General features: G+C 46.7%; 2 protein-coding genes across 2 annotated transcripts in view; both read right to left on the bottom strand.

Moving 5' to 3' along the window:
* Positions 1-240: 240 nt before the first annotated feature.
* On the bottom strand, positions 241-10,512 carry LOC108789507 (opioid growth factor receptor-like protein 1). Its single transcript, XM_018559544.1, has 7 exons — positions 10,393-10,512; positions 5,235-5,339; positions 4,692-4,755; positions 3,492-3,570; positions 2,612-2,678; positions 1,560-1,708; positions 241-1,465 (listed from the first exon to the last, which is right to left on the bottom strand). The coding sequence occupies exons 1-7, from the start codon at positions 10,510-10,512 to the stop codon at positions 241-243; spliced, it is 1,809 nt and encodes a 602-aa protein (XP_018415046.1).
* Positions 10,513-14,755: 4,243 nt separating this feature from the next.
* Positions 14,756-27,468, bottom strand: part of LOC108789499 (opioid growth factor receptor-like protein 1) — an 18,177-nt gene continuing 5,464 nt past the window's right edge. The window contains exons 3-9 of the mRNA XM_018559533.1: positions 26,994-27,047; positions 25,295-25,349; positions 22,624-22,702; positions 19,832-19,898; positions 18,957-19,105; positions 15,754-16,115; positions 14,756-15,627 (exon numbers count right to left, since the gene is read on the bottom strand). Coding sequence (XP_018415035.1) covers positions 14,756-15,627; positions 15,754-16,115; positions 18,957-19,105; positions 19,832-19,898; positions 22,624-22,702; positions 25,295-25,349; positions 26,994-27,047 — 1,638 coding nt within the window. The remainder of the gene's footprint in view (positions 15,628-15,753; positions 16,116-18,956; positions 19,106-19,831; positions 19,899-22,623; positions 22,703-25,294; positions 25,350-26,993; positions 27,048-27,468) is intronic.

Below are 27,468 nucleotides of genomic sequence, written 5' to 3'. Positions count from 1 at the left end.
TTACCAGTGCCGCCATTGAAGAAGCCCATTTGGGCTTTAGCGGAGATGGATGACCTTTGAGAAGGTCCTGCAAGTCCACATTTGATAAACTTTGACGAACCTGCAGGCTTTTTGCCACCTTTAAGCTATTCTCGGGATTTAGCCGCCCCTGCAGGTTGAGTGGTTTTTCACTTTGGCTTCCGAACTACCTAATCCACATCCTCCTGCTCCTTCCCGGTTTAGACCAGATTCAGCTTCAGACTATTTAGGATCTCCACTAGCGCCTCTCACTGTTGGGCCATCTTCCTCCTTTTCATTGTTATTTTTATATGACTGCTCATGCAGTTTTGGCATTTCCTTTTTGGCTTCCTCCATCTCCAATTGGCTACATCCCCCTTCTTCTTGATTTATATCAGACCCATCACCAGACTGTTGGGGATCTGTGCCTGCGGTGCTGCTTAGTGGGTCGTTCGCCACCTTTGGATTTCTCTCAGCACCTGGCTGCTCGCTCAGTTTAAGTTTTTTCACTTTGTCATCCACTATACGCACTCCTTCTCCTCCTTCCTTGGGCAGCTCAGAGTTGTCAGCAGGCTGTGGTGGACCTCTATCAGGAGTCTCTTTCCTATCAGAAAGACCATTTTCCATCTTTCTTTTCCTTGGTGTTCCTATTTGTACGTTTGGCATTTTATCTTGCTGAAGGCTCTCGCTTTGATTCCTAGAGACTGTTCCATCCATAACATGCCCTTCTGCCTTGCCTTCATCTTGGTGTCCTACTGCTGAAGGCACTTTATCGTCATGCTTTGGTGACACTTCTTTAGAAACCCGATTTGATTCCTCTCCATATGACTTTTTCTCTCCTTCTGTAGGAAGCTGCTCCCCGTTCATATCCCAACTTGAAGAACCTTCGTTATCAGACACTGCCTCAGAACACCTGCTGGAATCCTCATCTGGAAAATTCCCACGTGAGTCTTCATTAAACTTAACTCTGTTCTTAAGTAGTATGAGCTCTTCATCGGGTTTCTTATTAGACTTAGGAGAGTTTTGTTTGCACACCATGATTTTTCTACTCGAGGAGTCAGAACGATCCCGAAACCCTTCCTTGTCAGACTTGTTCTTACAGATGACGGACTGTCCGTTCATTTTGCCTTCTTCATCGCTTTCATCCTTCTTTTCTTTCTGGCAGCTCTTCGTTTCATGCTCATTCTCTGCTGGTGGTTGGTAGGTCCGGAGCTTCTCCACAGGACCCCAGAGGAACCTCCCTGGCTTGTAGTTCTTCCAGGCAAAATGCACTAGCTTTCGTCGCTCGCTCTTGTTCTTGACGGTGAACATGAAGTAGTCCAGAGCGCTTCTTTTTACATTCTGTATTTTGTCGTTACACAACGTCTCCCGCAGGAAGAACTTTACCAGAGGGGCCTGGTAGTGCTCAAACCCCAGCTCCCCCAAACACTTCAGTATGCGCGTGATCCGCAGGTTGTTGTGGCTGTGACTGTGGACAAGGACCAAGAGGATGCGGGTTAAGGAATTGCTAAACTATACCTGTACATACATCACAAGGATGGCTCCACAACCTCGCCACTTACTCATTCAGATTCCTGGATCTGGTCTCCCAATTCTCTGCTCGTTTTACTTTTCCGGTCTTCTCGTTTTCCAGTTCGATGCCGTAAAAATCCAGCATGAGTTTGTAGGCGTCAAGGAACCTCCTCTGGACAGCCACATCTTCCTTCATCGCCTAGAAAAAGGAGGGAGGACACAGTAAGCTGGTTAAAAGGAACACCAAAAGAAACTGACTTGACCACACTGGGCTTAACGGACTGGCAGCTTGTCAAGACTCTCTGGCATCTTAAAGCCCAAACAGGTTTAGCTGCACTACTCGCCTCCTTTTCAGCACTGGCCCATGCATTCTCACCAGTCTCCGAGCCAGCACTGGTTCTCATCTGTGGTGAAGGACGTCCAAAGTCACTTTCTGTAAGCCATTATGGTCACACCCCCTAGGGGCCCTTCCCCAGGCCGGCCTGAGCTCAAAGCATTCCAAGACAGGGCTGTAATGAGTGCTGCTCTGTCCAAGAGTAAGAACCTCTCTTCAGAAGAAGAGAAAGGGCCTTTATAGTCATTGGACCACCCAGAAGGAACAAAAGTATATAAAGCTTTTTTTTTACAAAAACGTGGTGGTGGGGAGGCTTTAGGCAGCCTTTGACTGGTCAATTAAGGAGAAGCAGCAGACTGATGAGCTCACCTCTCTGCTCTCTCCTAGAAGTATGTTCCTTTTTAGCACATTAGCACAACTGACTGGCTCACTGTACTGCTCCTCAGTCCCCCAGTCTGAGTTCTGCTGGACAGGGGTGTGATGAGCTGAAATCGAGTCAAAGTCAGCTACTTACATTGCATTGAAAAATAATCATTTAAAAGGTGTATTATTGAATGCAGAGCTGCATTTGTTTGTATGTTTTATATCTGCCTGGAGTGTACCTTTAATGAGATTCAGATAATCACAAAATGTCCACACATGACTGGTTCTCTTTAATGCCCAACACCATAGCAGAAACCTGAAGATGTGTCCTGCTCTGTGGCCAGACACTGCAGATAATTACTGGTTGCAGTCATGCTGAGTTTAACATTTACGGAAGTTCTGTACCTCAATTTCAGCCTCTGAGAGTGGCTTGGCACAAGAGTTCATACCATATTCCCGAAGAGGAAAGAGCCTGCAAAGAGAACACAGAAATAGGAATAATTAGAATAGAAAGCAAAATCATTCAAGGCGGACTAAAAGGGACACAGTAAGGGATGTCACTATTTAATAGAGATTTCTTCTCACTTCCTGTAGTGTTTAGGGAACAGGAAGTGAAGGTCACTCCCCTGGGGGGAAAAACCCATTCCTAAGCTATACTAACAATGCTCCCTCACCGTTCTGCATCTGCTGAGCAACAGCATTGTCACCCTAGGCTGCTCACTCGCTATCTGGGCTACAGAACACCTTCCCATAATGTTAGAGATAAAAAGAGTGAACAAGGTGTTCTGAAAGCCAGCAGGGGAGAACAAGGCAGGGCTGACAACACTGCTTGGGATTTCAGTGCGGCCGCGGCAGTGCTGTCAGCCTAAACTAGCAGCTCGTTGGATTCCTGGCAGGATCACAAGATATTTTTTTGTACGTGCAGCATTTTATAGGTAGCAAAACAAAGGAAATGTGTCTGCATTGCACACTGACTAACTTTACACGTTGGCCTGGATGGGAAGGGGGTTTAACACCGCGGATGTCAAACGGTTAAGAAAAGCCACATTTTTTGGGCTAGGCGGAGCTTTGTTTTATTCACCCTACCAGGGCTCATTTAGGAAAGCACTGGAGACGTCACTGAACTGCCCACTGCAGACAATCAGATGCTCCCATGCAGAATTCACACGCTGAATGAAAAGTGGAACCCGACTGGCAGCTACCAGCACCACAGAAAAGGGTCAGCACTTCCAACAGCCACTTCCAGGTCATTTAAAGGGTCTCTACCCATGATAGGTGTACATACCATTGGATATAGGAATGGTTCCTCTCCAGAATGTCGTACTTTTTCTTCCAGTCTGTCAGCAGCTGCTCTATGCATAGCCCTGCGTGGGACACACAGAAGAGGTGAAATCTGCCTCATTCAGCAAAAAACACAAAATCAGCCCCATCTCAAACAGGTGACACTGAACCTCCGATGCCTTGAATCCATTCCTTTAATAATTCCCAAAGGCGCAAATTATGAGCGTTAGTCATCTCCTACAAAGCCATAGCGAAGGTGTCACTCTGGTACAATTACACCCCCACCCCCCTCTAGTTAAGATCATGTGACCAATGCCAAGGCATCTGGTCAAATAATGGTCACTGTAAACACATGGCATTCAACCAAATAATATTACATGAGGTCAGCATGGCAAGGATGAGAAGGAGGTTGTACAAACAGCTGCCCTAACTTTCAGTGCAATACAACTGCAGTAGGTGCAACAGCTGTGAATGTTTATGGCGGATTATACTGTTTTGACAGTAATTATCTATTATGATAGAGGATGTATATTAGGCATGCACCAATAACGATACTAGTATCGGTACCGATACCGAGTATTCGTCCAAATGCTCCGATACTTACCCACGATACAGGGGGTAAGTATCTGGTCAGAGGGAGATTTACTGATTGGCTGGGAAGCCGGCTCCATACTGTTTGGCCGGCTCGATGCTGATTGGCTGAGAAGCCGGCTTCCCAGCCAATCAGGAAGCCAGGCCGCGGGTAATGACCCACCTCCCGGCTTCCTGATTGGCTGGGAAGGTGGCTTCCCGGCCAATCAGCATCGAACCGGCCAAACAGCATGGCACTGGCTTCCCAGCCAATCAGGAGGTTGGGAGCGGGTAACGGCCCGCCTCCCTGATTGGCCAGGAAGCCGTCTCAATGTTGATTGGCTGGGATGTCGGCTTTCCAGCCAATAAGCATGGAGTCGGCTTTCCGGCCAATCAGGAAGCTGAGCAGCGGGTAATGACACGCTGCCCGGCTTCCTGATTGCCCGGGAAGCGGGCTCCATGTAACCGGAAGTATCGGTGAGTACCAAAATATAAATATCGATACTCGTACTAGATACACATACATACATGTTCTATTGTCATATGCAATGATAAAGTCTTGTATCGAATCCAGCTTTTCCCTTTTTTAAGAATTTTTGCACAAGAGCTCAACATACATCCGTCGTGTACTGACCTTCTGGCTCAAACCGCTTCTTGTCCTGGTAAAAGTCCAGGTTGAGTGTTTCTGAAGGCTGACTCTGATAGGAGAAAAGATACAATACTTTAAAAAAAGGAAATCCAGCCAAACAAAGATTATAGTTTATAATTCTGCATCCTACGACCCCTGCTTAAGGCCCCCCCCCCCAAAGAAAAAAAAAACTTTATACATACCTTTATTCCTGCAGTTTTCTGCTTAGTCCGGTGATGTTAAAGGTCCTTCCTCCTTCCTTTTCTCCTCCATCGGCAGGGGTCCTTCATCCCGAACGGAGCAGTGCTCATGTGTCGATGTGCCAGCATGATTCAGTCCATGAGTGCTGTGAGTTTATGGGGTTTGTTCAGCCTGGGCTCACAGGATGTGGGCTGAATGATGCCGGAGTAATCTCATCTCCCAGCGCAGGGGAAATCCCAACCCACCCAACTGACTTTACCCAGCTAGCTAAGCATGAAGGCGACAACAGAATGGTCCAGTCTGCCATTATAACAAAGCCCACCAGATAGACAGAATCTAGAGACTTACCGAGTAACACTGATAACCTCTATCTTCTTTATCTTTTTTATAACCATGTCTGTAGTTCTGCAGGTCCCTGGCAGCTCTCTTCGACGGTCTTCGACAATTACTGAGCTGAAATGGAAATGTAGAACAAGCACGTTAATGAAAGAACATATGATGCAACATTGAAACATTGACTGAGTAACACATTGCATTATGTACGACGTACCAATTTGTTTTCAGAAGCTCCTCCTAGTGAGAGTGCATTGTTCTCAATCAGTCAGACCTGACTGGTAGAGGTGCAGTGAGATAAAGAGGAGGAGCCAGACCAATCACTGTACACAACTGACGCAGAACTTGTAAGGGCCACAGTAGGCAGAAATAATATACTTACCCACAAAATGTACACCGAGGTTCTTAAAGTACATACAGGCATACAGGCGGCCACCGCTGACCTCTGGAAATTCTACCTGCCTTGCCATCGTGCCGATCCCCTGGTTTCAATGACATCCCTGACCCAGAACAAGAATGCAGCTATGGAAAGTCAGAGGTCTTTGAATCCTTGACTGAAATAAGTAGTCAACGAATTAAAGCAAAAGGGTCAGCTTGGCATTCAGGCAACAGCACTTACAGGGCAGGCAAGCCATGGTGGCCTCCATAGCTTCTTCATGACAGGTTTTCTTTACTGCCGACAACATTATTTGCAGTAATCTGCTCAGGTTGAAAAGAACGTCAGAAAAGGAATGAAAAAAGTCTACAGATTTGCTTTCATTAAGAGGAGGAAACTACAGTCCCACAACGAGTAAACCTTGCACATATATTCTCCCTCCCCCTCCTTTAAGGCGTTTTTACCGCGATTTTGCAGCATTCTTTTTTTTTTTTTAGCTTAAAATGGTCATAAAGGTGCAGTCCAGTGCTTCTGCATGCGTTCCGGTGCATTCCAGACCAGAGAAAATGAGAGCAGCAGTATTTTTTTGAGAGGACTGCGCTGGTGTGAACAGAGCCCAGAAATACCATAGGGATACATTGGGATGCTTGTTTGGTCCGGTAACAAATTTCTCTGGTCTGGACATTGTGTGAACAAGCCCCTAAAGCGTTCCATCCGCATGCCTGATCTGTAATTGGAACCTCCCTTCTCCATCTTATACTCAACAACCCCCCCAACACTTTCTGTCAATTTCCCTTTCTGTCTCTTGCAACCCATCATTACATTTCTACCCAATTCTTGCATCCTCCCTTCCACCAACTGCAACCCTCCTCTCCATTCCCTGAATCTCCCAGTTCTATCAGTTTCCTGCATCCCTCCAAACCGCCTCCTGCATTCCTACCTCTCCTCAATTCCTGCACCCCTCTTCCCCATCTTTCCTCATATCCTGCATCCCTCCTCCCCATCTCTCTCCCCAATTCCTGCATCCCCTCCTCCCCATCTCTCCTCCCGATTCCCGCACCCCTCTTCCCCATATTTCCTGCATCCCTCCTCCCCATCTCTCCTCAATTCCTGCATCCCTCCTCCCCATCTCTCCTCAATTCCTGCATCCCTCCTCCCCATCTCTCCTCAATTCCTGCATCCCTCCTCCCCATCTCTCCTCAATTCCTGCATCCCTCCTCCCCATCTCTCCTCAATTCCTGCATCCCTCCTCCCCATCTCTCCTCAATTCCTGCATCCCTCCTCCCCATCTCTCCTCAATTCCTGCATCCCTCCTCCCCATCTCTCCTCAATTCCTGCATCCCTCCTCCCCATCTCTCCTCAATTCCTGCATCCCTCCTCCCCATCTCTCCTCAATTCCTGCATCCCTCCTCCCCATCTCTCCTCAATTCCTGCATCCCTCCTCCCCATCTCTCCTCAATTCCTGCATCCCTCCTCCCCATCTCTCCTCAATTCCTGCATCCCTCCTCCCCATCTCTCCTCAATTCCTGCATCCCTCCTCCCCATCTCTCCTCAATTCCTGCATCCCTCCTCCCCATCTCTCCTCAATTCCTGCATCCCTCCTCCCCATCTCTCCTCAATTCCTGCATCCCTCCTCCCCATCTCTCCTCAATTCCTGCATCCCTCCTCCCCATCTCTCCTCAATTCCTGCATCCCTCCTCCCCATCTCTCCTCAATTCCTGCATCCCTCCTCCCCATCTCTCCTCAATTCCTGCATCCCTCCTCCCCATCTCTCCTCAATTCCTGCATCCCTCCTCCCCATCTCTCCTCAATTCCTGCATCCCTCCTCCCCATCTCTCCTCAATTCCTGCATCCCTCCTCCCCATCTCTCCTCAATTCCTGCATCCCTCCTCCCCATCTCTCCTCAATTCCTGCATCCCTCCTCCCCATCTCTCCTCAATTCCTGCATCCCTCCTCCCCATCTCTCCTCAATTCCTGCATCCCTCCTCCCCATCTCTCCTCAATTCCTGCATCCCTCCTCCCCATCTCTCCTCAATTCCTGCATCCCTCCTCCCCATCTCTCCTCAATTCCTGCATCCCTCCTCCCCATCTCTCCTCAATTCCTGCATCCCTCCTCCCCATCTCTCCTCAATTCCTGCATCCCTCCTCCCCATCTCTCCTCAATTCCTGCATCCCTCCTCCCCATCTCTCCTCAATTCCTGCATCCCTCCTCCCCATCTCTCCTCAATTCCTGCATCCCTCCTCCCCATCTCTCCTCAATTCCTGCATCCCTCCTCCCCATCTCTCCTCAATTCCTGCATCCCTCCTCCCCATCTCTCCTCAATTCCTGCATCCCTCCTCCCCATCTCTCCTCAATTCCTGCATCCCTCCTCCCCATCTCTCCTCAATTCCTGCATCCCTCCTCCCCATCTCTCCTCAATTCCTGCATCCCTCCTCCCCATCTCTCCTCAATTCCTGCATCCCTCCTCCCCATCTCTCCTCAATTCCTGCATCCCTCCTCCCCATCTCTCCTCAATTCCTGCATCCCTCCTCCCCATCTCTCCTCAATTCCTGCATCCCTCCTCCCCATCTCTCCTCAATTCCTGCATCCCTCCTCCCCATCTCTCCTCAATTCCTGCATCCCTCCTCCCCATCTCTCCTCAATTCCTGCATCCCTCCTCCCCATCTCTCCTCAATTCCTGCATCCCTCCTCCCCATCTCTCCTCAATTCCTGCATCCCTCCTCCCCATCTCTCCTCAATTCCTGCATCCCTCCTCCCCATCTCTCCTCAATTCCTGCATCCCTCCTCCCCATCTCTCCTCAATTCCTGCATCCCTCCTCCCCATCTCTCCTCAATTCCTGCATCCCTCCTCCCCATCTCTCCTCAATTCCTGCATCCCTCCTCCCCATCTCTCCTCAATTCCTGCATCCCTCCTCCCCATCTCTCCTCAATTCCTGCATCCCTCCTCCCCATCTCTCCTCAATTCCTGCATCCCTCCTCCCCATCTCTCCTCAATTCCTGCATCCCTCCTCCCCATCTCTCCTCAATTCCTGCATCCCTCCTCCCCATCTCTCCTCAATTCCTGCATCCCTCCTCCCCATCTCTCCTCAATTCCTGCATCCCTCCTCCCCATCTCTCCTCAATTCCTGCATCCCTCCTCCCCATCTCTCCTCAATTCCTGCATCCCTCCTCCCCATCTCTCCTCAATTCCTGCATCCCTCCTCCCCATCTCTCCTCAATTCCTGCATCCCTCCTCCCCATCTCTCCTCAATTCCTGCATCCCTCCTCCCCATCTCTCCTCAATTCCTGCATCCCTCCTCCCCATCTCTCCTCAATTCCTGCATCCCTCCTCCCCATCTCTCCTCAATTCCTGCATCCCTCCTCCCCATCTCTCCTCAATTCCTGCATCCCTCCTCCCCATCTCTCCTCAATTCCTGCATCCCTCCTCCCCATCTCTCCTCAATTCCTGCATCCCTCCTCCCCATCTCTCCTCAATTCCTGCATCCCTCCTCCCCATCTCTCCTCAATTCCTGCATCCCTCCTCCCCATCTCTCCTCAATTCCTGCATCCCTCCTCCCCATCTCTCCTCAATTCCTGCATCCCTCCTCCCCATCTCTCCTCAATTCCTGCATCCCTCCTCCCCATCTCTCCTCAATTCCTGCATCCCTCCTCCCCATCTCTCCTCAATTCCTGCATCCCTCCTCCCCATCTCTCCTCAATTCCTGCATCCCTCCTCCCCATCTCTCCTCAATTCCTGCATCCCTCCTCCCCATCTCTCCTCAATTCCTGCATCCCTCCTCCCCATCTCTCCTCAATTCCTGCATCCCTCCTCCCCATCTCTCCTCAATTCCTGCATCCCTCCTCCCCATCTCTCCTCAATTCCTGCATCCCTCCTCCCCATCTCTCCTCAATTCCTGCATCCCTCCTCCCCATCTCTCCTCAATTCCTGCATCCCTCCTCCCCATCTCTCCTCAATTCCTGCATCCCTCCTCCCCATCTCTCCTCAATTCCTGCATCCCTCCTCCCCATCTCTCCTCAATTCCTGCATCCCTCCTCCCCATCTCTCCTCAATTCCTGCATCCCTCCTCCCCATCTCTCCTCAATTCCTGCATCCCTCCTCCCCATCTCTCCTCAATTCCTGCATCCCTCCTCCCCATCTCTCCTCAATTCCTGCATCCCTCCTCCCCATCTCTCCTCAATTCCTGCATCCCTCCTCCCCATCTCTCCTCAATTCCTGCATCCCTCCTCCCCATCTCTCCTCAATTCCTGCATCCCTCCTCCCCATCTCTCCTCAATTCCTGCATCCCTCCTCCCCATCTCTCCTCAATTCCTGCATCCCTCCTCCCCATCTCTCCTCAATTCCTGCATCCCTCCTCCCCATCTCTCCTCAATTCCTGCATCCCTCCTCCCCATCTCTCCTCAATTCCTGCATCCCTCCTCCCCATCTCTCCTCAATTCCTGCATCCCTCCTCCCCATCTCTCCTCAATTCCTGCATCCCTCCACCCCATCTCTCCCCAATTCCCGCATCCCTCCTCAATTCCTGCATCCCTCCTCCCCATCTCTCCTCAATTCCTGCATCCCTCCTCCCCCATCTCTCCTCAATTCCTGCATCCCTCCTCCCAATCTCTCCTCAATTCCTGCATCCCTCCTCAATTCCTGCATCCCTCCTACTCATGGCTCCTCAATTCCTGCATCCCTCCTCCCCAATTCCTGCAGCCAATCCTCAATCCCTGCACCCATCCTCCCTTCATTGTTGTCCCCTGCACCCCTCATGTCCGTGCCTTCATACAGCACACAGTGACAGGTCCCCCATCACCTGTTGCTGGTTCCCTTGTTCCCTCTGGCCCCGTTGGCTCTCATCTGCCTCCTTCTTCTCCTCCTCTTCCCAGGTGGAGTCATATTCGGGACTCCACACCTCCTCGAGGTCCCGGGACATGCTGGAAGCAGGGCCGCGGAGCCAGGGCCCGGGCAGCACCAGGCAGGGGAGCACGGTGCCGGGTTGGTCTTTAAAAAATAAATAAATATATATATATACAGGAGAGGGAGAAGAAAGGAGAAGGAGATGGAAGGGAGAGGGAGAAGAAAGGAGATTGGAAGGGAGGGGGAGAAGAAAGGAGAAGGAGATGGAAGGGAGAAGAAAGGAGAAGGAGATGGAAGGGAGAGGGAGAAGAAAGGAGATGGAAGGGAGAGGGAGAAGAAAGGAGATGGAAGGGAGAGGGAGAAGAAAGGAGATGGAAGGGAGAGGGAGAAGAAAGGAGATGGAAGGGAGAGGGAGAAGAAAGGAGAAGGAGATGGAAGGGAGAGGGATAATGAAGGGAGAGGGAGAAGAAAGGAGAGGGAGAATGAAGGGAGAGGGAGAAGAAAGGAGAGGGAGATGGAAGGGAGAAGGAAGGAGAGGGAGAAGAAAGGAAAGGGAGAAGGAAGGGAGAGGGAGATGGAAGGGAGAGGGAGAAGGAAGGGAGAGGGAGAAGGAAGGAGAGGGAGAAGAAAGGAAAGGGAGAAGGAAGGGAGAGGGAGAAGAAAGGAAAGGGAGAAGAAAGGCAATGGAGACGGAAGGGAGAAGAAAGGAGAGGGAGACGGAAGGGAGAGGGAGAAAAAAGGAGAGGGAGAAGAAAGGAGAGAGAGAAGAAAAGGAGAGGGAGAAGAAAGGAGAGGGAGAAGAGAGGAGAGGGAGAAGAAAGAAGAGGGTGAAGAAAGGAGAGGGAGAAGAAAGGAGAGGGAGACGGAAGGGAGAGGGAGACGGAAGGGAGAGGGAGATGGAAGGGAGTGGGAGAAGAAAAGAGAGGGAAGGGAGTGGGAGAAGAAAGGCAATGGAGACTGAAGGGAGAGGGAGAAGAAAGGAGAGGGAGATGGAAGGGAGAGGGAGAAGAAATGCAATGGAGACGGAAGGGAGAGGGAGACGGAAGGGAGATGGAGAACAAAGGAGAGGGTGATGGAAGGGAGAGAGAGAGACAGAAGGGAGAGGGAGAAGAAAGGAGAGGGAGAAGAGAGGGAGAAGAAAGGGAGAAGAAAGGAGAGGGAGAAGAAAGGAGAGGGAGATGGAAAGGAGAGGGAGATGGAAAGGAGAGGGAGAAGAGAGGGAAAAGAAAGGAGAGGGAGAAGAAAGGAGAGGGAGAAGAAAGGAGAGGGAGAAGAAAGGAGAGGGAGAAGAAAGGAGAGGGAGAAGAGAGGGAAAAGAAAGGAGAGGGAGAAGAGAGGGAAAATAAAGGAGAGGGAGAAGAAACGAGAGGGAGAAGAAAGGAGAGGGAGAAGAAAGGAGAGGGAGAAGAGAGGGAAAAGAAAGGAGAGGGAGAAGAGAGGGAAAATAAAGGAGAGGGAGAAGAAACGAGAGGGAGAAGAAAGGAGAGGGAGAAGAAAGGAGAGGGAGAAGAGAGGGAAAAGAAAGGAGAGGGAGTTTTGCTGAAAATATGTCTGGACCACTGACCTTTCCCACACATCCCGCTACATGGCTGCCGCTCCCAACATTTCCTGTGCATGTTTCAATGTTCAGAAAGTCTAACCTTGCTCAGAGCTGTGTAGCCCCCTTCCCCCCAATCCCATGATCAGGTCTGGTAACTAGCCACACAAGCAGGGAGCATTGCACTGTGAGAAGCAGGGGAGGCGTGTTTTATATCTCATGCAACACAACACGTTACGAAGGTGTTAAATGTAATAACTTTGGTAGTATAATGTAAATCCAGCCACCTAGAGGTATCTGCGTATGCCTCCAGAACCTATGGAGATGGTTTATGCAAAACCTGATCTAAACTAAGATAGCCAACCTACAACCCACTCTTTCTCCCTTCCTCCCGTACCCTCCTTCCAGAGGGAAGGATTAGCCAGGTGGTAGCCATGTATTCAATATATTTGGCCTAAAAAAATTGAAATCTAGAGAAAGATACCGACAACATAATTTGTAGCCCCGATGAAGAGGGGTGTTCTTTTGATCTCAGAAATGTGTTGGCTTGACTATGGGCTTCAGTTAAGCAGATTATATATAGTACATGGTTCTTCACTACTTTGTTGGTGGATGCCGTGTTCCTACCTGACGTTGTTCGTTTCAAGACAATGGATAACATGGTTCATGTGTTTCCTCTTTTTTAATCATAAATCAGCTTTATTGTACATAAGTAAGTCACAGTAGGACAGGAGGTCAGGCCTCACATATACAACAACATCACCAGTGCATACCTGGGATACAAGGTTAACATCAATTGTATCTCACACATTAGAACATTAATGGGCTACCCATCCCAGAAAAGCAGTCAACGTAGGGTCAGTACAGCCTTGTCTGGTACAACAAAGATTATGAACGGTAAATTACATCATGTATCGTTAACACTACTCGGAGTCAGGCACTGTGTGCCACCCATGTCTTGTGTAGATTCAGGTATAGAAGTAACTGCTAAAAATAGATGATACGTGTATTGATAAGTGTTTCCCGTTACGTCAAAGAGCAAGACGAGGTATGATGTGAATGTGGCAGCAAAGAGAAAGACGAGAGGAAGAAGGGTAAGGGGTAAGTTTTTTAGTTGGGGGTAGTAGAGTTATGGGTCAGGCATGCACATCACAAGTCCCTAGTAGAGTTCAGGTGGATGCTGCAGTCATCACCCGAAGGTAAACATCAGTGTTTTGGAAGGCAGCCCACGGTCTCCAAGTAGATCTGAAGAGTTCCTCATTGTTCCGAATCGTGGAGGTTAAATCCTCCATCAAGTACATTTCGTTACCCTTGGAGAACCACAGACCAAGACTGGGGCAGCTAGGTTGTTTCCATAGCAATGGGATGCAAAGGCGGGCAGGCAGCGTTTAGGAGGTGCCTAGTCAGAGACCTTTTGTATTTCACAATGGACATGACATTTAAATGTAACAGGAAGGCTGCAGGGTTGTCCGTCAGATCCACCATCACCAGGTCCTTCAGGATGCCAATTATCCCGCGCCAGAACGGCAGTAGCTTGGGGCAGGACCAGAAAGTGTGTATTAGTGTGCCTGGGGCACTCCGACACCTCCAACACACGGAGGGAACTTGAGGAAACATGGTGTGGAGGACCGTCGGGACACGGTACCAGTGGGACACTATTTCATGTGTTGCCTCTTACAGGGGATTGTTGCCCACACTAAATGTGAATATACTGTAGACATTGGGTGAAAAAAAGCCCTATCAGGGTGTTATTGTTCCTACATGGGGAATCACAAGCCATTCGGTACATGGACACCAAGCTACTGACGTTCCATAAAAGAGGAATGTATGTTTCTTAGTTACATTTTATTTAAATTTTATTACAGTCATCATCACACACACATAGGATGTTGGTGGACAGAATCTTCTGTTACTGCAGGGTAAAATACAAGACCATTGTCATGAAACTGTCCATGTGCTTTTATTGCATTTCCTGTCTTCTCCATGATGTTTTCATTTTGGAGTTTCCAATTTTCCAACAGCTTTCAATGCTCGGGGTTCATTTTTTTTTTTTACTGCTCTACTATTTCTTAACTTCTCTAAACTGTTTCAAGCCATTGATATTTCCTGAGTCCCCATTCCCCATTCTATTATTCCCAGTGCTAACACTAGAGACTTTTAAACTTGTAAATATTCCCTCCACAATTTTATTTTTATTATTTCCATGATTGTTAAAATGTGTCATCCTGAATCCTTCTACTCCCCAGAAGAGAAAAGCAAGAGACCCATTCTTGCATGTCTGTAGCCCCTACAATGCCCCCACACATCCTCATTACTATCTGGTCTTTGGTCAAAAAGTGAGAAAAGTGTTGCAGATTCCCTGTATAAGTGATTGCCTACGGGTCAGGATTTTCTAACCATTCGAATTGTCAGAAAAGCACTAACCCACTAAAAAGTGATCTACTTTCTTATTAGCTGAACAATGCAATCACATTGAGGCAATTGTGTGATCATGTACAATACTTTACATCATTCATCATTACATGGTTATGTAATATGCCCTATATCCTTATTAGCTTAATTATGCCAAATGAATGACAGAGCGCACATGATCCTGCAGCCTGTCAATCATTCAGGTAGGGAATCTCTATTGGTTTCCTCACTTTCTTACCTTTAGTCAGTTACGTATATTTTATGTGCCATTCTGCTTGGCTAATCCATCATAATTTGTGGATTTTTAAGAGTTTGTACAAATGCCCATTCATAGTTAAACCTCCTTTTGGGAAAACCAATTCACCCATCTCTAGTCACCCTCTTCTCTGTCATCTCTTGAGTTAGACCCCACTGGTGAGCCAGCATTGTCCTCACTAATACTTAACCTAGACTGCATAAGTGACTCTCCATTCTTTTTGTCTTCTACTAGCTCAGAATGTGTTAGTGGCTTTTCATTCTCCTTGTCATCTACTGACCCGGGACTTGCTAGTGACAATGTATTTCCCTTGTCTTCTTCTGACCCAGACTTAATTACTGACTCTTCTTTCTCTTTTTTATTTTCTAAGATAGACTCCATTGATGGTCCTTCATTCTCCTTGGTCCCTTCTGGCCCAGATTCAGTTGGTGACCATGTATTCTTTTTGTCACTTCTTGACCCATCTTCAGTTAAGGACCCTCCATTCTGCCTGTTGTCGCCTAACTCACACTCTGTCAGTGACCTTACATTCTCCCGGTCATCTCCAAACCCAGACTCCATTTTTTGCCCCACATTCTCCCCGTCTTCTCCTAACTTACACTCTATTGATGTCCCTTTGGTCTCCTTGCCATCAGTAGGGATTTCAAGCAGTGATCCTGCATTTTCTTCATTCTCCCTTGACCTAGACTCCTCTAGTGTATCTCCATTCTTTTCATCATTTGCTAACCCAAACTCCGTTAGTGGCCCTTCATTCCCATTATCTTTTCTTGACCTTAAATCTGTTAATGGACCTTCATTCTTCTTTTTTTCTTCTAACTCTTTGTTCTCTTTTTCTTCACCTTTAACAAACTCAGTTGGTAGCTCATTATTCTCCTTGTCTTCTCCAAACCCAAACTTTCCTGGTGACCCATCAATCTCATTGTCTTTTCCAAACCCAATCTTTGACCCTCTGTTCTGCTTGTGGCCTGTGAAAAAGGAGTAAAAACCTAAAATCAGAATAAAAATCACTAAAATCAAATTCAAAAATGTCATAAGCCAATTCCTGTGAGTCTTTTTTCCTTGCTCACATCCTGTGACTTTGCTCTGTACCTTGTTGTCATCATTTGACCTACCATTGTTTTGGTTTGCCATATTTTCCTTCTCCCTTTGCATATCTTCTAATTGATTGTTGCTTTTTGCTACAGGAGAAGCTGCAGGAGGTCTGAGTTTTTGGAGTGTCTCTACAGGTCCCCAGGCAAACTTCTCTTGTGGAGTGTAGTTCTCATAGGCAAAGAGCACCAGTTTCTTGCGTTCACTCTTGTTCTTTACGGTGAACATGAAATAGTCCAGAACACTTTGTTTTACATTCTTTAATTTGCCATGACACAGGGTCTCCTCCAGAAAAAGCTTGACCAGAGGGGCCTGGAAGTGTTCATAGCCCAGCTCCCCCAAACACTTTAGGATACGTGTGATCCGGAGGTTGTTGTGTGTGTTACTGTGAAAAGAAAATATACATAATTTAACTTTTTAATAATCATAAATAGTATATCTGTGCTCACAAAAGCTGGAACTTCTACCACTAAAGTGAAAATTAAAATGGCCAGGAATGTGAATTCTCAAGAGTTTGCATATGCATAGAAAGGTGCACAGTTGTGAAATATTCTTGAATATGCCAACCTTGTTCTGCTCTGGAACTCTCTAACCCAATCGGTCCAGCCATCTCCTACTTTGTCTTCCTTTAGGACTCAGGATGTCCAAACTCCGGCCCTCCAGCTGTGGTGAAACTACAAATCCCATGAAGCATCTCTCTCCGGGAGTCATGTCTGTGGCTGTGAGAATCTTGCAAAGCCGAATGGGATTCGTGGTTCCACCACAGCTAGAGGGCCGCTGTTTGGACATCCCCACTTTAGGTGGTCCCTGAAAACTCATCTCATCTGGAAAGCCCATCCTGCCTCCTTCTAAAAACTCTACTCATTTAATCAGCTCATTCCTCACAGTTACTAACTTTTGTATCACTCGCCCATCCTTTTAGATTGCGGGTTCTGATGAGCAAGGCCCTCCTAACCAATTGTATTGTAACTATACCATCTACCTTTATTTTATAAAGGGCTGTGCAAACTGTTGGTGCTATACAAATCCTGAATAATAATAATATTGTCACCCTGTTAAAAGAAGTGGACAAAAAACCCCACTGCGTTAATCCTATTGATTGTCTGCATCCAAGAGAAATGTGAGGGCCATCACTGCTGACCTCATTCTGGAAATGCTAATTGCCTGGCAGTTATATGGACATGCCGGCTTCAGGGCTTTCTGAAACACTGGACCTCGAACAAGTATGCAGGAATGTTTGAGTAGTCAGAAGTTCAAGTTTTTATACTGCTTTTAAGTTAGTGATGTATTAAAGCCAGCATGACAGCCATGTAACTAGCATATGCAGAATGAGTAGTCAACAACTGCACCTTCCACATTTCTGTTAGTAAAGGTCTCCATTAAATATCAGCCTTCATCTACCATTTACAGTACAGGTGCAGTTACAGACTGAGACGGCTCTAGACCTTGTAAGGCCTTAGGCAAAAACTCAAACGTGAGGCCCCCACCTACACCCATGATAAAAAAAGAACCTCCCGGGCACCTATGAGAGCTAAAGTTGGGTGGGTGAGCAGCAGACTGTAGGACATGTGATATATACATTGATACTCAGGGACAATCCTTCAGCTCTGTACACTGTGCGCCGCCTGTTGGCCAGTATGGCAGGGAACAGTAAATCATCCCATCGGGCAGGTCAGCCAGGTAACCAGCTTCTGTCCAGTGGGCTGTCAAATGAGGGATCCTCCAGGCAAGAGCTTGAGCAGACCGAGTTAAGGGCCTCCTCAGCACCTATGCTGTTCAGGCATGTCAAGGAGGTGGGTGGCCAGACTTGTAATTGACAGCCAGCTTGAGGGAGCTGTCAATTGCAAACTGTAAAGAATGGGGTAGTGCCTGCCTGTAAAGCCTTGCATGCTGTGTGGAGCCGACCTCTGCTGTAGATCAGGTGAATTAGGCGGTCGCGAGGCCCCCATGAGTGTGAGGCCTTTGGCGGCCGCCTAACTCGCCTAATTAAAGAACCGCTTCTGGTTAACAGACACCCTACTAGTTATCCCACTGGCCATCAAAGTTAGGGGCATTCTTCTCACTTACCACCAGTGTAATGGGGGTCCTACTTCCAGTGACTACCAGTGTAAGGGGCACTTCTCCAACTGACCATCAATGTAAGAGGGTACTACACTAATTACTAAGGTATGTGGGTATATGATTAAGGGGCACTTCCCTGACCAACACGGTAAGGAGGCACTTTTTTGACCACCAGTGTAAGGGCAGACTGCACCGACCACCAGTGTAAGGGCAGACTGCACCGACCACCAGTGTAAGGGCAGACTGCCCCGACCACCAGTGTAAGGGCAGACTGCACCGACCACCAGTGTAAGGGGAGACTGCACCGACCACCAGTGTAAGGGGAGACTGCACCGACCACCAGTGTAAGGGGAGACTGCACCGACCACCAGTGTAAGGGGAGACTGCACCGACCACCAGTGTAAGGGGAGACTGCACCGACCACCAGTGTAAGGGGAGACTGCACCGACCACCAGTGTAAGGGGAGACTGCACCGACCACCAGTGTAAGGGGAGACTGCACCGACCACCAGTGTAAGGGGAGACTGCACCGACCACCAGTGTAAGGGGAGACTGCACCGACCACCAGTGTAAGGGGAGACTGCACCGACCACCAGTGTAAGGGGAGACTGCACCGACCACCAGTGTAAGGGGAGACTGCACCGACCACCAGTGTAAGGGGAGACTGCACCGACCACCAGTGTAAGGGGAGACTGCACCGACCACCAGTGTAAGGGGAGACTGCACCGACCACCAGTGTAAGGTGAGACTGCACCGACCACCAGTGTAACGGCAGACTGCACCAACCACCAGTGTAAGGGGAGACTGCACCAACCACCAGTGTAAGGGGAGACTGCACCGACCACAGTGTAAGGGGAGACTACACTGACCACAGTGTAAGGGGCACTTCACCGGCCACCAAGGAAAGGGGACACTTTTTGGTCATATAGAGTGGCCCTGGGTGTCAAAAAAGATAAGTACACCACATTACTTATTCTTTAATTTTACTCTTATATCTCATCTCACTGTTCATGGCAATATACCTAGAGCTATAGATATAGTATTTTAAATACCTGGGTTCCCTGAGAGCCAAAACGTATTTATTTCAAGGGTTCTGTATTAAAAAGGTTCAGGAAGGCTGTTCCGGAGCCTGACGATCTTTACGTATACAGAAACCTACAACTTACTTATTTAGGTTTGAAAATCCTTCCTTCCAGTTGTTTGCCCGGGCCAGTTTCCCGGTCTGTGTGTCCTCTAGTTTAATGCCATAAAATCCCAGCATGAGTTTATAAGACTCCAGGAACCTCTTCATTACCTCTTTATCTTTCTTCATCTCCTAAAACAGATGCAGGCATAGAATGGAGTGAGCCAAGGATAACGTAACAGGAGCAGAGCAAGAGAGGGGTTCTCGCAGGTTAGGTAGGGGCGCATAGTATGGAAGGAATGGTTTGGCTAAATTGACGGTTTGGCGAATTACTGCTGAATGACGATATACTGCCTGTCCAAAAAAAAGTGACACACTCTAATACATTGTTGTACCTCATTTAGCTTTGATTACAGTACACATTCAGCATGGCATCTTTTCCATAATCTTATGCAATGTCACAACATTTATTTCCATCCAGAGTTACATGAATTTTTCACCAAGATCTTGTAGTGATGATGGGAGAGTCGGACCTCTGCGTAAAGTCTTCTCCAGCACATCGCAAAGATTGCTGCGTATTTACGCGCATATACGCGCGTACAGCACATAAAAAATTCCATTACGAGTGATGCATTCTGGGATTGCATATAGTGCACGCATATACGCACGTATATGCGTATAAATAAGCGCATATACGCACGTACATAGGCGTATATACGCAATATACAATTTTGCTCTTGTGTTGTGTGTGAATGAGGCCTAAAGCTGTACTGTTTATATTTCCAGCATTCACAACCTGTATGTTTGAGAACACTCCATCAGACAGTGAACAAGGCCCTCTCTTAGACCTTCCTCTAGCAAAGCAGCAACATAAGAAAGAATGAATCACAAATTGACTTTATGCACCAATTCCGGTACCTCAATCTCCTTTTCTGTAAGGGGCACGGCACAATTGTTCATACCAGGTTCCTGCAGTGGAAACAGCCTACAATAAAACAAAGATTGCTGAGCAATTACAGCATAGGATACAGCAAGGGATGCATATATAGAAAGGCATATGAGTCTACAGTTCTGTGATTTTGTTTGTTGGTTGTGATTTTAATGACAATTCATAATTGAGCTTATGCATGAAATTGAATTTCATCATTAGGATCGTACAGCCTTCCTGATATGTCCCCCTATTTAGATGTAATCGTTGTGTCTGATCTAAAACTTTAGCTCCCTGGTGTCCAACATGCAACCCGCCAGGTCTCTGTGTATGGCCCACCGTGTGCTGAATTTTGCCATGCTTTGTTCCAGAAACATAATTTTAGTGTCACGTTAAATGAGACAAGTTATAGGATAAAATGTATGCTTTTTATTTTTTATTTTTTTTAAACTGCTTTACTTAAAAATAACAATGGTCAAAATAAAAAATAAAAATTTAAAAAGATATTATGTCTTTATGTCTATGGATTAAACGAAAATAAAATTATTTCTCCAAGACAACTTTGGCAAAAGAAAGCTTAGTTTTCCTCCAAAAAACAATGTATTACTTTAATATCTTAAGTAATCAACAGGCCCTTAGGAGAAATGCAAAAATTGCTTTGGTCTATAAGGGTTATTTAGGTATGAGAGCTGAGATTAGATGGTACACCCCGGTTGGTATGCCCCCATCATACTCCCTGGAGGTGCTCTTTATTTGGCATTCTTAATCTTTTCGCTGCCACGGGCAGAAGTACTTTAAAGCTGCTGCAACCGTTATAGCCGCTGAGAGTCTATGCCCCCCTGCCTTATATTCTGGGCTCTGCTGCTCCTCTTGGGTACTTGGAATGTCCATGGTGGTTGCCACAAAGGAGAGCTCATCCATTTTTCTGATTTTCAATGGCTAGTATGATCCCGGAAGCGATGCCCTCTGAGCACTTCCAGGTTTAGCACTGTCATGCCCCTGGTCTCCGTGGCTGGGGAAGAAGCTAATCAAGCACCATCTATGCGTATTTACCTTTAGTGGAGTGCAGGGGTGACATTAGGGGTCTTACAGAACCTGTCACCTGAACTATGCTTTTAAACAGGGAGCTTATCACCCCTCTTGCGATAGCAGTAGAGTTAAATAAAAAAAATAAAAACCTTAAAAAAAAATTAAAATTAAAATCAATAAAAAACAAAAACAAACCCAAAATGTTAAAGCTCCCCCTGCACATACAAACATAAGTTGTTTCACTTATATTAGGTATCACCACACATGCCACAGTGAGAGCAATATTACTAGGGTCGTCATTCGTGGTTAACTCTTAATTGATGATCTGCAAAGGCTTTCAAAGTATCGCTTAGAGAATTTTGGGTACTGTTGTTTTTCACCATTTCAATGGCGCACACTATTTTGAGGCATGACATGTTTGGTATCTTTTTACTTGGAGCAACCCCATCTTGTATATTTGACGAAAAAAAGGTTTCCCATTGTGTTTGTGGGCACTAAAAGTAATTGAGGTGTATTTTTACTAAATATATGGGTTTTAGAAACAGCTGCCCTAATATCATGTGACATACAAAATTTCAGCTACCACCATTTTATTCCTCCGGGCTTCTCCTTTCAGAAAAATATATGATTCGGGGCAGGGCCGCCATCAGGGGGTACGGCCACTACTCATGTAAGGGGCCTAAACAGGGACCCTTACATGAGTATCGGCCGACGGTGACAGGCAAGGAGGCGGCCTGGACCTAGCAGCGCCTGGCCCCAACATTTCTGATCCAGTGGCATTGGAGCAGGCTGGGGCCCCATCGGCGCCGCTGCTCTTCTGATCTTGAACCGGCCAGAAGTGACATCACTAATCCCTGAGTCCAGCGGGTCACTAATCCCTCAGTCCAGTGGGTCCCTAATTCCAGAATCCAGCGGGTCACTAATCCCAGAGTCCAGCGGGTCACTAATCCCTCAGTCCAGCGGGTCACTAATCCCTCAGTCCAGCTGGTCCCTAATCCCAGAGTCCAGCGGGTGACTAATCCCTCAGTCCAGCTGGTCCCTAATCCCAGAGTCCAGCGGGTCACTAATCCCAGAGTTCAGCGGGTCACTAAGCCCTGAGTACAGCGGGTCACTAAGCCATGAGTCCAGCGGGTCACTAAGCCATGAGTCCAGCGGGTCACTAAGCCATGAGTCCAGCTGGCCTTATAAAAAAAAAACCTTTGAGTCACTTAAAGGAGAACTATGGGGTCATTGCTTTTCCCCATAGTTCTCCTAAGGGTAACGGGAGGACACAAATTAGCATCCTCCCGTCACCCAAAGCTCAGTAGCTGTAGCTCGCGGTATACTGAGACGCCGCAGCCGGAATGGATCCCGACATTACTGTCTGGATCCACCCAGCTGCGGGATTGACAGCTGGCTCTGGCTATCTAGAGGCAGAGGCAGAGCCAGCTGTACCTGCCCCACACCCGTCCGTTCTGCCAGTCAGCGCTGGAGGATCGGACAGGGGAGAATCCCTGTGGGGAGCCGTGAGTGACAGTCACGGCTCTCTGCACGGATAGATCGAGAAGTGAGCAAGCGGCGGTATGTGTTCGCTAACTTCCCGATCTACTGAGCCGACCTGTGACAGTTTCATTGTCACAGGTCGGCTCAGATTATGAGGCTGAGTGAAAATCACTCACCTCATAATTCTCCTTTAACGGAACTCTTTTTAAAGATGAAGCATACCCCACACATATACAGTACACACTATTTATGAAACCTTTTGCAAACTCACCATTGGATGTAGCTATGGTTACTTTCTAGTTTGTAGTAATCATGTTTCCAATTCTTGTGTAGATATTCTATACATACTCCTGTATATGATAAAGAGAACAGGTCATACTTGTAACTGTAGTCTTGGAATACAGAGATCTGTATGCAAATGTATAACAAGCTTAGTAACGACCGTTGTCTTTTACAGCATGCTCCACATATAATAGGAAAGTTCTAAACCTAAAGTATCTCTGCAGGAATTTAGTGTGGGTGATATTCTGCTCCATCCCTCTCCCATCAAGGGTTCTGTAACAAGGATCGAATGCAGACACAGAGCAAAGTGGGGCAGCACAGAGTACAGTCAACTCATTCTCTTCGGGGCTGATTTACAGCCGGTCGAATGCTGTATGAATTGCACTATGGCCACTAGATGGTGACGAGGAATTGCTATGCTCCTCAGCGCCATCTAGTGCCGGCAGTGCTGTGCCAATGCTATACACTGAGAGTTATAAATAAGCTCTAGAGGGTAAGTGGGTCACTTGTGCACATGGGCCCCCTACAAAATCATAAGAAAGAACTTGTTGGGGGGGTGGCTAACGTTTTGCATCATTTATATTATGCTGTTTAAATAACCTGTGGATGGAAGCTGTACTCTGCTAGCCATTAGCTGTCATAATATACAAGCACATACCACAGTCTAGTGGGAGTAGCCAGCTGCAGACTTTTTGGAAAGTCAAAATTTGCATATAAGTTTCATGGATATCAAACATCATATGGACACATGGACCTAAACCAAGGTGCCCAGGAACACTTGACTATACACTCATGAAATTGTTTTTCAGTACATGGCCTGATGACAGGTTTACTTTAATTCCTACGCACATTCTGCTCTCTTATGAAAAAACTTTTTTTTTGCAGGTTTTATCTTAGGGTTCATGGGAGGGAAATGGTCCCATGACCCTGCTACAGAAGGGTAAAGAACCCGAACAATCATGGCGGCTGCTACGCATACTTTTCCATGGTCCCCTGTTATTACTACCATGGGATAATATTTAATTATGACAGATCCTGGGCCAAAAGTAGACTTCCCTGCACTGGAAAGAGGCTCAATAATGATATTTTGCCATGGGTCCTATGATCCATAATGTATAGTTTATAATCTTTCCTTCTTTCCCAACCCATTCCACAAATTTCTCCAGTACCAATGCAGAACTGAGATGAAGACCACAAATCTTTTTGCTGCACAGTGCTGCCTTCTCCGTATTGGGCTTGGCCATACAAATAATGACCACTAGATAGCAGTAAGGGCATCACACCAGTGGTGATAGAGTCCAGAATATTTCTTTATTTATTACAAATTAACACAAGAAAGTCAACATTTTCCGGGGGCTCGTACACTCCCCCTTCCTCAGGGATTTAAAATTAGGTCACTTCAGAAATGCCTAGCCTCAAAAGGGTTAAAAGTATTTTAAGATACAGTAATACATTTTTGAACCAGCTTGAAGCATGATGAAGGGGGAGTGTATGATCCCCCAAAATGTGTTGGCTTACTTATTTTGTTGGTTTTTAATAAATAAAGAAGTATGTTAGACTTTATTACAACTGGTGCGGTGCTCTTACTGCAATCTACTGGCCATTACTTTTGTGACCAAGCCTTGAATTTCTCTTAGGACCCTGCCCTTTGCATTGGGGTTCTTTGTTGTATGGGAGCAGTCTCACCGATATGATTCAGATTGATTAATGAGACAGTCATTTACAATACAGGAGATCTTAGCACCTTTGTGTATACATTCCATAAAAATAATGGTCTTCTGGGAACACATGTCAAAAACAATGTCCACTTGGGAACACATGTCAAGCTGGAGACAGAGATGGCCTTTACCCTGTATGGTGAAGCCTGGTGCAAGTGGGGCCATTGCACAAGACCCCCAGAGACACAACACTCAGCAGTAAGAAGTTCCTCCTTTTGTCTGTACAGGCAGTCCCCGGGTTACGAACAAGATAGGGTCTGTAGGTTAGTTCTTAAGTTGAATTTGTATGTAAGTTGGAACAGGTACATTTTTTAAGTGTAACTCCAGCCAAAACATTTTTTTTCATTTGGATAGCATAGGGAAGGGTTAACCCCCTGTAACGTTCGTTTTGCTCTGTGTACCCCTGTTCAGAAGATTTCACCTCACTTTCTGTCCCTGTGACAATTGGATTTTGAAAATTTTGGGTTGTCGTGGAAACAAGGATTGGTCATAAAGCTTCAGTGGAGACACCTTTTTCCCATGATAACTCTTACAGGAGTGAATTTGCCTTCCTAGGGGTTGATTTTCTCTCACTTCCTGTTGTCTCAAGGACAGGAAGTGAGATTAAATCTTTCTAATGAGGATACATACAGCAATAAAAACCTCACAGTGACCCAGAAGAAGAGGCGGGCACCCCTCGTCTGCATGTCTAACGAGCCAACTTCCTGTAATGTACGTACAGTACTACGAACCAGACCCAAAAAGGCGGGCACTCGTCGGCAGGAGCGTAGTAGCATTACAACTACCCCTGCTGTACAGTAATAACCTTCGTTTGTAAGTAGGAGTCGGTTGTAAGTCGGATGTATGTAAGTTGGGGACTGCCTGTATTGCTATTAGGAGACAATCGTATTGATCGCTAAAGACAGCTGCAACAAATGTATTCAACGTATTTTCAGTACTGACCGTTAGGTACAAAGGCCATCTCATTTCGGTAGAACATCAAGTTGGCCATTTCTTTCTAATGGGAAAGAGATATTCATTAAACGATTTATACATTTTACGCACTGGAGTTGATTTACTAAGGGAGTTAGGAATGTATGCTTAAAGTGAATTTGCACTCTGCCAGGGAATTATCACTTAGCTTAGTGAATGAGGTGAAGCTCTCCCTGGAGGCACTGTGTACACAACTGGTGCATAGCATGCCCCCAGAAATGTAATTTCTTGCTTCTGAGGACATGGTCAGACAAACAGCTTCTTCTTCAGAACAGGTGGAAATCTGAAACACCCCCTTCCCAAAGAGTTAGTCACCCTACCATTGGTGATTTAAACTGTCCAGGGCTTGCTTTCTACGGACGCCTCTACTTCCTCTATGACTCCGATTGTATAACTTTAGGGTGGCTCATTTTTGGTCCCACAATGGGTTGCCAACTCTTATGGATTTAGGTGGCATGGTTTGGAAACCTCCTTCAAGTCTCCGATTTGTTGGAGGTGCGGCTCAGAAACTGGCACGATTCTACACATTTTCAGGTAATGCCCCCGCATAAGATATTTTTGGGGTGCAGTCCTGCGCTTTATTCAACAGCTTCCAGGGATCTCCTTAGAGGATAATCCTGCAGCCTTGCTTCTTCATCTTTCTCCTCTCTCCAAGACCAGCTACCGTCGTTCTCTTTTTATCCATCTTGTTAATGCTGCTAGAGCATTCATTCTCTTGTTCTGGAAACGCTCAGACCCCCCTACCTTGGGGCTTTAGCTGCAGAAAGCGGAGGACCTCTGTGTCATGGAGGAATTAACGGCTGCCTTGAATCATACTGAAGACAAATTTTGTAAAACTTGGTTTCATTGGTTAGATTTCATCTATTCCCAGGAATATGGTTCTGCAGTTTCTGACTGAGAGTATTCCCACCTAGTGTTTCGGCCCGGGAGTTACCTTCCCCTTGGTGATGTGCTGTACATTGCCCTCTACCCCGCCGTTGCCTCACAGTTTTCCCAGTCTCTGGATAACTCTTACTGGCTAGTTATTTGGCTCTTCTCCTTCCTCCCTCCCTCTATTTTTCTTCTTATCTTCCGTCTTTTTATGAGCTCTTCCGCGGGTGGGAACGTAGGGATACTCATGAGTGTTTACTTCCACTCCCCCTTGATGGTTCTGTTAGCCTCCCTACCCATGCCCGTAGCTCACAATAACCTCCTGTACCATTGTGCTTTCTACTTTCCGATGTGCAGTACGTATTCTATGTTTCTCACTGTTTTTATGGCTGTCCTCCATATTGTTCATGTACTTTAAACCTGTGTTTTTGGTTTTGTTCTGATTTGCTTTTGTTTTCCTTGTATTTTGAAACTCTTAAATAAAGATTTAAAGAAAAAAAAAAAAATCTGAAACAATGTTTCTTAAAATCTTTCCAATGTACATTGATCATCCGGAGGGGATTGTTTTTTTCCTCAACAAAAGCGGAGTTATATTTTAAGCTCTGCTGTACACAGCTGAACCATCACATCCAGATACATACACTAACCCGATGTTAAAAATACATTTTATGATGTATTAATAATTACAGAGCTGCATTAATCTGTGTCTTTTATATCTGCCTGGAGTTCAGATTTAATTGTCCCTAAAGAACAAGCTTGCCCCCTGGGTGTGTGGCTGGCTTTTAGAATAAGGACTTACCGGGTAGCCATGTCTGTAATGCTGCAAGTCCTCAGCTGCTCTGTTCCATGAACGCTGAAACAGAAAAAAAAATTAAATCAGCAAATGGTATCTAGCTATCTGATATTTATCCAATCATCTATCCATCTATCTATCTATCTATCTATCTATCTATCTATCTATCTATATATCTATCATACTAGCACATGCTTCTGCAAACTAAGCATCTACACAGCACAAGATCCCCAAAACCTTTCTACCGCAAATCAAAACCTTCCTTGGCACACAGCAGTTTTGCAATTACTTTGTGTCAAGGTGATGCTGATTGTCCAAGAACAGCAGGAAGTGTGAAAAAGGCCATCTACGTCAAACTGGAACAATCATCTGTCTTCCACGTATAATGCCATTTAAACATCTCTACCTGCCGATTTGACAGTTCATACCTTCAGTCATGTAAATAGCAGGATTAATACCTGCGCAGACTATATGACACCAT

Source organism: Nanorana parkeri, unplaced genomic scaffold, assembly GCF_000935625.1.
Source record: "Nanorana parkeri isolate BGI_ZX_2015 unplaced genomic scaffold, ASM93562v1 scaffold17, whole genome shotgun sequence".
NCBI lineage: Eukaryota > Metazoa > Chordata > Amphibia > Anura > Dicroglossidae > Nanorana > Nanorana parkeri.
This window is presented reverse-complemented; position numbering and strand designations above follow the sequence as displayed.